The sequence below is a fragment of the Scyliorhinus torazame genome, chromosome 5, assembly GCF_047496885.1.
Source record: "Scyliorhinus torazame isolate Kashiwa2021f chromosome 5, sScyTor2.1, whole genome shotgun sequence".
Taxonomy (NCBI): domain Eukaryota; kingdom Metazoa; phylum Chordata; class Chondrichthyes; order Carcharhiniformes; family Scyliorhinidae; genus Scyliorhinus; species Scyliorhinus torazame.
The window spans coordinates 105032966-105044511 of NC_092711.1; the positions used below are offsets into that span (position 1 = coordinate 105032966).

The 11546-nt window shown below is 49.3% G+C and overlaps 1 protein-coding gene across 1 annotated transcript in view; it reads left to right on the top strand.

Annotated features, from left to right (window-relative positions):
- The window catches only part of LOC140421576 (uncharacterized), a 37070-nt gene extending 25524 nt beyond the window's left edge, over positions 1 to 11546 (top strand). The window contains exon 3 of the mRNA XM_072506371.1: positions 9238 to 11546. Within this exon, the coding sequence (XP_072362472.1) occupies positions 9238 to 10128 (891 nt within the window). The 3' untranslated portion in view covers positions 10129 to 11546. The remainder of the gene's footprint in view (positions 1 to 9237) is intronic.

Sequence of the window (11546 nt, forward strand, 5' to 3'; positions counted from 1 at the left end):
TTGGGGTGTAGGTGGATAGGCGGGGTTTGTGTGCTAAAAGGGGATCTTTGGGCTTTCCTGGGGCCGGGCAAGTGGGAAAGGGACCCGGGCGGGGGCCTCCACACTGGCCGGTTTGTGCCGGCCAGTGAACGGGAGTGAGGTGGGGGGAGGGGCTGCGGCCATCGGAGCCTGGCAGAACAGGGTCCGAGTGGTCTAGTCGGGGTGGAAAGTTGGGGGGGAAGAAACCGAGGGTAGGGGGAGGAGTTTTACAAGAGGCAGTGGACGGGAGGAGCTGGAGACCTGGGGTGGGAGGGGGGGGGGGAGGGGGGGGGAGCAGTGTAAGATTAAGGGTGGCTACAGGTAATCCCTGATTTATTTTTGCCATTTGTTTATGTAAACATGCGGGTTGAGTTTTGGGGGTTGGTGGGTAGATGGGATCGTTGTTGTTATTATGGGGACTGACATATCTTGCTGATTATTGTTTATTGTTTTTTTTTGTAAATATTTTATTGAAAATTTTTGGTCAACCAACACAGTACATTGTGCATCCTTTACACAATATTATAACAACACAAATAACAATGACCTATTTTATAAACAAAAAATGAATGAATCAATAATAAATAACAAAAATGAAAACTAACCCAAATTGGCAACTGCCTTATCACAAGTAACACTCTCCAAAAATATAATTTAACAGTCCAATATATAATTATCTGTAGCAACGACCTATACATATTATACAGTATATATTAACAACCCTGAGAGTCCTTCTGGTTCCTCCCCCCTCTTCCCCCCCCCCCCCCCCCCCCGCCCGATCCTGGGCTGCTGCTGCTGCCTTCTTTTTTCCATTCCATCTATCTTTCTGCGAGGTATTCGACGAACGGTTGCCACCACCTGGTGAACCCTTGAGCCGACCCCCTTAGGACGAACTTAATCCGCTCTAGCTTTATAAACCCCGCCATGTCATTTATCCAGGTCTCCACCCCCGGGTGCTTGGCTTCTTTCCAGATTAGCAATATCCTGCGCCGGGCTACTAGGGACGCAAAGGCCAAAACATCGGCCTCTCTCACCTCCTGCACTCCCGGCTCTTGTGCAACCCCAAATATAGCCAACCCCCAGCTTGGTTCGACCCGGACCCCTACTACTTTTGAAAGCACCTTTGTCACCCCCATCCAAAACCCCTGTAGTGTCGGGCATGACCAAAACATATGGGTATGATTCGCTGGGCTTCTCGAGCACCTCGCACACCTATCCTCCACCCCAAAAAATTCACTGAGCCGTGCTCCAGTCATATGCGCCCTGTGTAATACCTTAAACTGAATCAGGCTTAGCCTGGCACACGAGGACGACGAGTTTACCCTGCTCAGGGCATCTGCCCACAGCCCCTCCTCGATCTCCTCCCCCAGCTCTTCTTCCCATTTCCCTTTTAGTTCATCTACCATAGTCTCCCCTTCGTCCCTCATTTCCCTATATATATCTGACACCTTACCATCCCCCACCCATGTCTTTGAGATCACTCTGTCCTGCACCTCTTGTGTCGGGAGCTGCGGGAATTCCCTCACCTGTTGCCTCACAAAAGCCCTCAGTTGCATATACCTGAATGCATTCCCTTGGGGCAACCCATATTTCTCGGTCAGCGCTCCCAGACTCGCAAACTTCCCATCCACAAACCGATCTTTCAGTTGCGTTATTCCTGCTCTTTGCCACATTCCATATCCCCCATCCATTCCCCCCGGGGCAAACCTATGGTTGTTTCTTATCGGGGACCCCCCCCAAGGCTCCAGTCTTTCCCCTATGCCGTCTCCACTGTCCCCAAATCTTCAGTGTAGCCACCACCACCGGGCTTGTGGTGTAGTTCCTCGGTGAGAACGGCAATGGGGCTGTCACCATAGCCTGTAGGCTAGTCCCCCTACAGGACGCCCTCTCTAATCTCTTCCACGCCGCTCCCTCCTCCTCTCCCATCCACTTACTCACCATTGAAATATTAGCGGCCCAATAATACTCACTGAGGCTCGGTAGTGCCAGCCCCCCCTATCCCTGCTACGCTGTAAGAATCCCTTCCTCACTCTCGGGGTCTTCCCGGCCCACACAAAACCCATGATGCTCTTTTCAATCCTTTTAAAAAAAGCCTTTGTGATCACCACCGGGAGGCACTGAAACACAAAGAGGAATCTCGGGAGGACCACCATCTTAACCGCCTGCACCCTCCCTGCCAGTGACAGGGATACCATATCCCATCTCTTGAAATCCTCCTTCATTTGTTCCACCAACCGCGTTAAATTTAATCTATGCAATGTGCCCCAATTCTTGGCTATCTGGATCCCCAGGTAACGAAAGTCCCTTGTTACCTTCCTCAACGGTAGGTCCTCTATTTCTCTACTCTGCTCCCCTGGATGCACCACAAACAACTCACTTTTCCCCATGTTCAATTTATACCCTGAAAAATCCCCAAACTCCCCAAGTATCCGCATTATTTCTGGCATCCCCTCCGCCGGGTCTGCCACGTATAGTAGCAAATCGTCCGCATACAAAGATACCCGGTGTTCTTCTCCTCCTCTAAGTACTCCCCTCCACTTCTTGGAATCCCTCAACGCTATTGCCAGGGGCTCAATCGCCAGTGCAAACAATAATGGGGACAGAGGGCATCCCTGCCTTGTCCCTCTATGGAGCCGAAAATATGCAGATCCCCGTCCATTCGTGACCACGCTCGCCATTGGGGCCCTATACAACAGCTGCACCCATCTAATATACCCCTCTCCAAAACCAAATCTCCTCAACACCTCCCACAAATAATCCCACTCCACTCTATCAAATGCTTTCTCGGCATCCATCGCCACTACTATCTCCGTTTCCCCCTCTGGTGGGGCCATCATCATTACCCCTAACAGCCTCCGTATATTCGTGTTCAGCTGTCTCCCCTTCACAAACCCAGTTTGGTCCTCGTGGACCACCCCCGGGACTCATTGCCATTACCTTGGCCAGGATCTTGGCATCTACATTTAGGAGGGAAATAGGTCTATAGGACCCGCATTGTAGCGGGTCCTTTTCCTTCTTTAAGAGAAGCGATATCGTTGCTTCAGACATAGCCGGGGGCAGTTGTCCCCTTTCCTTTGCCTCATTAAAGGACCTCGTCAATACCGGGGCAAGCAAGTCCACATATTTTCTATAGAATTCGACTGGGAATCCATCCAGTCCCGGGGCCTTTCCCGCCTGCATGCTCCTAATTCCTTTCACCACTTCTTCTACCTCGATCTGTGCTCCCAGTCCCACCCTTTCCTGCTCTTCCACCTTGTGAAATTCCAGCCGATCCAAGAAGCCCATCATTCTCTCCCTCCCATCCGGGGGTTGAGCTTCATATAATTTTTTATAAAATGTCTTGAACACTCCATTCACTCTCTCCGCTCCCCGCTCCATCTCTCCTTCCTCATCCCTCACTCCCCCTATTTCCCTCGCTGCTCCCCTTTTCCTCAATTGGTGTGCCAGCAACCTGCTCGCCTTCTCCCCATATTTGTACTGTACACCCTGTGCCTTCCTCCATTGTGCCTCTGCAGTGCCCGTAGTCAGCAAGTCAAATTCTACATGTAGCCTTTGCCTTTCCCTGTACAGTCCCTCCTCCGGTGCTTCCGCATATTGTCTGTCCACCCTCAAAAGTTCTTGCAGCAACCGCTCCCGTTCCTTACACTCCTGCTTCCCTTTATGTGCCCTTATTGATATCAGCTCCCCTCTAACCACCGCCTTCAACGCCTCCCAGACCACTCCCACCTGGACCTCCCCATTATCATTGAGTTCCAAGTACTTTTCAATGCACCCCCTCACCCTTAGGCACACCCCCTCATCTGCCATTAGTCCCATGTCCATTCTCCAGGGTGGGCGCCCTCCTGTTTCCTCCCCTATCTCCAAGTCTACCCAGTGTGGAGCGTGATCCGAAATGGCTATAGCCGTATACTCCGTTCCCCTCACCTTCGGGATCAACGCCCTTCCCAGCACAAAAAGTCTATTCGCGAGTAGACTTTATGGACATAGGAGAAAAACGAGAACTCCTTACTCCTAGGTCTGCTAAATCTCCACGGGTCTACACCTCCCATCTGCTCCATAAAATCTTTAAGTACCTTGGCTGCTGCCGGCCTCCTTCCAGTCCTGGACTTCGACCTATCCAGCCCTGGTTCCAACACCGTATTAAAATCTCCCCCCATTATCAACTTTCCCATCTCTAGGTCCAGAATGCGTCCTAGCATCCGCCTCATAAAATTGGCATCATCCCAGTTCGGGGCATATACGTTTACCAAAACCACCGTCTCCCCCTGTAGTTTGCCACTCACCATCACGTATCTGCCCCCGTTATCCGCCACTATAGTCGTTGCCTCGAACATTACCCGCTTCCCCACTAATATAGCCACCCCCCTGTTTTTCGCATCTCGCCCCGAATGGAACACCTGCCCCACCCATCCTTTGCGTAGCCTAACCTGGTCTATCAGTTTCAGGTGTGTTTCCTGTAACATAACCACATCTGCCTTAAGTTTCTTAAGGTGTGCGAGTACCCGTGCCCTCTTTATCGGCCCGTTCAGCCCTCTCACGTTCCACGTGATCAGCCGGGTTGGGGGGCTTCCTACCCCCACTTGTCGATTAGCCATCACCTTTTTCCAGCTCCTCACCCGGTTCCCACGCAGCTGTATCTCCCCCAGGCGGTGCCCCCCCCGCCCATCACCTCCCATACCAGCTCCCCCCTCTCCCCAGCAGCAGCAACCCAGTAATTCCCCCCTCCCACCCCCCCCCCGCTAGATCCCCCGCTAGCGTAATTACTCCCCCCATGTTGCTCCCAGAAGTCAGCAAACTCTGGCCGACCTCGGCTTCCCCCCGTGACCTCGGCTCGCACCGTGCGACGCCCCCTCCTTCCTGCTTCTCTATTATCATAGCGCGGGAACCAAGCCCACGCTTCTCCCTTGGCCCCGCCCCCAATGGCCAACACCCCATCTCCTCCACCTCCCCTCCTCCCCCCCATCACCACCTGTGGGAGAGAGAAAAGTTACCACATCGCAGGATTAGTACATAAAACTCCTCTTTCCCCCCTTTTTAGCCCCCCTCTTTGCCCCCCACATTCGCCCCACCACGCTGTTCAAACGTTCTTTTTAATAACCCGCTCATTCCAGTTTTTCTTCCACAATAAAAGTCCACGCTTCATCCGCCGTCTCAAAGTAGTGGTGCCTCCCTCGATATGTGACCCACAGTCTTGCCGGTTGCAGCATTCCAAATTTTATCTTCTTTTTATGAAGCACCGCTTTGGCCCGATTAAAGCTCACCCTCCTTCTCGCCACCTCTGCACTCCAGTCTTGATAAACGCGGATCACCGCGTTCTCCCATTTACTGCTCCGAGTTTTCTTTGCCCACCTAAGGACCATTTCTCTATCCTTAAAACGGAGGAATCTCACTACTATGGCTCTGGGAATTTCTCCTGCTCTCGGTCCTCACGCCATCACTCGGTATGCTCCCTCCACCTCCAACGGACCCGCCGGGGCCTCCGCTCCCATTAACGAGTGCAGCATCGTGCTCAGATATGCCCCGACGTCCGCTCCCTCCACACCTTCAGGAAGACCAAGAATCCTCAGGTTGTTCCTCCTTGCGTTGTTCTCCAGTGCCTCCAACCTTTCCACACATCGTTTCTGATGTGCCTCATGCGTCTCCGTCTTCACCACCAGGCCCTGTATGTCGTCCTCATTCTCGGCTGCCTTTGCCTTCACGACCCGAAGCTCCCACTCCTGGGTCTTTTGTTCCTCCTTTAGCCCTTCGATCGCCTGTAGTATCGGGGCAAACAGCTCTTTCTTCATTTCCTTTTTGAGCTCTTCCACACAGCATTTCAAGAACTCTTGTTGTTCAGGGCCCCATGTTAAACTGCCACCTTCCGACGCCATCTTGGTTTTTGCTTGCCTTCCTTGCCGCTCTTCTAAAGGATCCACTGCAATCCGGCCACTTTCTCCTCCTTTTTCCATCCGTATCCAGGGGGGATTCCCTTCTGGTTTAGCGCACAGTGTTTTTAGCCGTCAAAATTGCCGTTGGGCTCCTATCAAGAGCCCAACAGTCCGTTTCACCAGGAGCTGCCGAAACGTGCGCCTCAGCTGGTCATCGCCGCACCCGGAAGTCCATTATTGTTTATTGTTGATGGATGTAAATGTGGGAGAAAATGTGAAAATGGAGGAGAATTTAAAAATTTTTAAAAAAAAAAAACACTTCCCTTGGAACAACATGAAGTGTCTGCTGCTTTCCAGATCCCTTCCTTTCAACTCACTTTTCAATTCGACTGCTTTGCATTATTCTCAACTCCAGAGAGAACAGACTCATCCCACAGAACCTCTCCTCCAAGGACAACTGCCTGATCTCAGGAATCAATCCAGTGAAACTTAGCTCCTCACTGGCATTGAGCGAATAGAGAGAAGAAAGAGCAGAAAGGGGAAAAGCGCTAGAGACACAGATAGGGAGAATGTAAGAGTGAAGGAGACTGAGCCAAATATAGAAACAAAGAGAGACAGAATGGGGTAGACATTAAAAGCAGCAGATACATTTCACCATTCCATATAATTGCTAACTTAGATTAACAGACAGAAAGAAGGAAAAAATACTTAGATTTAAACAGTGCCAGCAGAGAGTCAGGAAAAAGAGAGGGGCTGGGGAGGAAAGAACAAATGATCTTATGATGGGATTGATAAATGGAGTGATTAAATGACAAAGAGGATGATGGTACCGGGCAATATTGTAATAATGAGAGAAGTAAAAAAACTAATAGACCAAGAAAAGAACCAAAAGACAGGTCCGAATTTAAAATTATACCAGACGAACCACTATCAACATCTAATATCTGAAAGATTGAATGATGGTCACGATCGGAAATTGTTGAAATGAATGTGCCTGATCAACAGATGAGTTCTCTGACCTACCATTCAGCTTCATTGGAACAGTGCAGGACATCCAGGGTACAGAGGTCAGACTAGGAGTGGAGCAGAGAATTCAAATGAATGCTCAGAATCACATTCATGGACTGAATGGTGATGTTCCACAAAGCAGTCACAAAATCTGAATTTAGTTTCAGAATAATGCAAAGCAGTCGAATTGAAAAGTGAGTTGAAAGGAAGGGATCTGGAAAGCAGTAGACACTTCATGTTGTTCCAAGGGAAGTGAGGTCTGGTTGTGTCGATAAGTTCATAAGATATAGGAGCAGAATTAGGCCATTTGGCCAATCGAATCTGCTCCGCCATTCAATCATGTCTGTTCTTATCCTGGCCGTAATTCCACTGTCCTAAACTGTGTGGAGATCACATAGTGAGCAGCAAGTGAACATAACTAAATTGCAAGAAGTACAAGTATGTCCCGCGTCATCTGGAAAGTGTATTTTGGGATTTGAAATCCCTCTCTGGGCTGGAAACTCATGTGTAAATCTCACTGTAAAAAGATTGTTCACCAGTTGAAAGTGGAAAAGAGTTCACTCGGTCAAGTCATTTACTGACTTGGCCACACAGTCACACTGGAGAGAGACCACTCAGATACATAATGTGTATGAGAGGGATTTACTCGGTTTCCCTACTCATTAACACTCCAGCTTTAAAGGTTCGAAAGGCTCTGATCCACAATTGCTGAATTCTTATTGGCAAGACAGAGTTTAAATATTCGGTGTATGGGGGAAATTCACTTGTTCACCCCACCTGCTGAGGCGCCAGTGAGTACATATCGAACTATTGGGGTTTATTCTGCAGTTAATTACACTGAGGACAGGACTATGCTTCCTGGGAAATTGGTTGATGCATCAATTAGTTTAATCATTTTACATGTTAACCCTATAGCTGCGATCATAATCAGACATGAAATACAATTTTCGTCAAACAATATCACCTTTCAATGGCGGGGGTGGTACCCAGCATTCCTGGCGAAAGAGAATATGCCCTATCATCAATAGCAGATGTGTGCACATGCGCAGCGGATGTTGGTGAATAGAGCATGCGCTGTGCGTGTTCAGCCTGATCATGCGCAGTTTGGGTGCTGGAGCTGCAGGGACGCGGCGGAGTGGATGCACAGGCTTCAGAAACACCCAGTGGAGGAGGCCTCGAACCCAGAACAAGAAGCTCCCCGTCCCCAATTTGCACCGACCCCGGTGGTAATTGCAGAACCTCTATAACTGGGGAGATGGGGGTAATTCCAGTGGATCAGAGTCCCAGGCCAATGGCCTGGGGACAGGGGCTCAAATCCCACCCTGGAGTTGGGGAAGTTTAAATTAAATTAATAAAGGGGGAGGAATCTGGAACATAAATCCACTTTCAGTAGGAATGACCATTACAGCTATCATCAATTGTAAACTAATGGGAACCTGCTGTCCTTCCCTAGTCTGGCCTACATGAGATTCAGACTCTCAACAGCCCTCTGACAAGGACAATAAGGGGTCAGAAACAAATCCAATGAAACCCACATCCCATAAAATAACAAAGGAAAAATTGATGGACTTGGGTTAATGACAGTCATCTTCCTCGGGGGGCAGGACATGTGCAGGGTCATCACTGACCCTGTGCGGTGGCACAGTGGTTAGCACCGCAGTCTCACAACACTGGGAACACGGGTTTGATTCCGACTTTGGGTGACTGCGGGGAGTTTGCACCTTCTCCCATTGTCTGTGTGTCAGGCTTGCCTCCTGGTGCTCTGGTTTAGTCCCACAGTCCAAAGGTGTGCAGGTTCGGTGGATTGGCATCCCTCAGTTGCCCTTTCATGTCTGAAGGTCCAGTGGTGTTATGGGAATAGCGTGAGGGAGTGGGTCCTGTCGGGTGTTCTTTCGGAGGGTCAATACAGACTCTGGGCTGAATGGCCTCCTGCACTGTAGGGTTTCTATGAAATATATATATAAATGTTCTGAATTGCTATCCTGGACTGACAGCAATGGATTTTGGAACTCCTTTTATAGGGTGTAACACCGCTAACTCAAACCAAAATTTTTTTTGTCTCTGTTGAATTTTTAACCTTCGACATTGTGTTCACAGGATGTTGGAAAAGCAGGAGATGAAGGCAGGAAACTCAAACCAAACATCACATCAGGATCTGACGCGATTGCCTAAATTATTGTAATCTGAATATCATTTAATCTTGAACATGGAAGGAGAAAGCAATGGAGAGAAACCGTCCACGTGTTCTGTGTGTGGACGAGGATTCAGCCGATCATCTGGCCTCTTGAGACATAAATGCAAACATGCTGGGGAGAAACCATGGAAATGTGGGGACTGTGGGAAGATGTACAGATACCCATCTGAGCTGAAAACTCATCAACACAATCACAATGGAGAGAGACCGTTCACCTGCTCCGACTGTGGGAAGGGATTCACCACCTCATCCATCTTGCTGACACACCAGCGAGTTCACACTGGGGAGAGACCATTCACCTGCACCAAGTGTGGGAAGGGGTTCATCTGTTCATCCCACCTATTGAAACACCAATGGGTTCACACTGGGGAGAGACCGTTTAGCTGCCAGGAGTGTGGGAAAGGATTTACTACCTCATCCATCCTGCTGACACACCAACGGGTTCACACTGGAGAGAAACCATTCACATGCTCCGAGTGTGGGAAGGGATTCCCTACCTCGTCTATCCTGCTGAAACACCAGCAAGTTCACACAGGGGAGAGGCCATTCACCTGTTCGGATTGTGGAAAGGGATTCACTGATTCATCCGACCTGCTGAAACATCAGCGAATTCATAACGGAGAGAGGCCATTCATCTGCTCTGTGTGTGGGAAGGGATTTACTCAGTCAAAGACCCTGCGAAAACACCAGCGAGGTCACACCGGGGAGAGACCGTTCACCTGCTCTGAGTGTGGGAAAGGATTCACTCAGTCATTCATCTTGTTGAAACACCAGCGTGTTCACACTGGGGAGAGGCCATTCATCTGCTCCAGTTGTGGGAAGGGATTTACTGATTCATCCACCCTGCTGAGACATCAGCGAGTTCACACTGGGGAAAGGCCATTCACTTGCTCCAAGTGTGGGAAAAGATTCACACAGTCATCCAACCTGCAGAAACACCAGCGAGTTCACACTGGGGAGAGGCCATTCACTTGCTCCAAATGTGGGATGGGATTCACTCAGTCATCTCACCTGCTGAAACACCAGCGGGTTCACCAGTGACTGCAGTGATTGGATTTTGCTGTTAATCACATCCAGGACCAAATCATTTTTATTGGCATCTGTTTCTGCTGAGGTTAATAGACCCCAGCACAGTTGTAGGACATGTTATGGATAAAAGTTTAAAAAAACAACTTTGTGTTGAGCAGTTTGGTGAATGTTTTTACTGTCTCTAACACAAATGAGTTCCTTTTGAATGCTCTCCCCCTCCCCAGTCTCCTCCATCTTCATCACTAACAACAAGTGTGAGGGGCTCTTGGAGCTTCTTTGTAACTAAAATTGTGACAATCCGATCTGCTGCCTCTGATGCTTCCCTCCCTCCTACTAGCCCACCGGCACACTGACTCTTAATTTCCCCCTTGTCTGAGTCCTGAACTCCCATCTTCCTCCATCCAGCCCCCACACACACAGCAGTGAGTTCATACTGCAGAGAGAGGGTTTAAATGCTGAGACTGACAGGAGCTGTAAAACCCACATTCATTGATGGTTCACCAGTGCAGTCCTCTGGTTCCACTCTATTCATCTGCTCTCAGTGCAGGAAGAGGTTCAGCCGATTGTCCATCCTGCAGCAGCACCAGTGAGTTCACACCGGGGAAAGGTCATTCAGTCCAAAGATGTGCGGGAGAGGTGGATTGGACATGCTAAATTGCCTTAGTGTCCAAAAAGGTTAAGTGGGGTTACTGGGTTAAGTGGGGTTAGTGGGTTACGGGGATAGGATGGAGGTGTGGGCTTGGGTAGGGTGCTGTTTCCAAGGGCCGGTGCCTCCAATTGGCCGAATGGCCTCCTTAGCACTGTAAATTGTATGATTCTATGACTTGCTCCATGTGTGGGGAGGGATTCACTGAGTCATTCAACCTGTTAACACACCAGCGGGTTAATACTGTCGGAAGCTATTTTAAATGTGTTTTAAAATTTCTCTGGAGCAGATGTCCTATCAGCATGTTCACACTGACCATTCAGGATCTCACTGTGGGTTCAGGTGATCATGTGGACTCAGTGTCCGCCAGCGCACTCATACTGGGCAGAGACTGTGCATCTATTCCATGTGTGGGAAGAGATTCACTCAGTCATCCCACCTCAACACACACCCACTTGTCCACACTTTTCAAAGTTCTGACTGTGAGCAGATTTAAAATCAATCGGATCTGCTGACAAACAAACACATTCACACGAGTAAGAGGCTGTTCACCCGCTCTGTGTGTGGCAAGAGATTCACTTGGTCATCTCACCCACTGAGACACCAGTGAATTCACGGTGGTTACAGGTATTGGATTCTGCTGTTATTGCTGCTGTTAATCACATCCAGGACTGAACCATGTTCATTCTGACAGTTGCAGTTTGTTTCTGCTGATAATAATTCCAGTAACTGGAATGAAGTTTAATATTCTGGATAAATGTCAAATAAATCAGCTTTGTTTAAA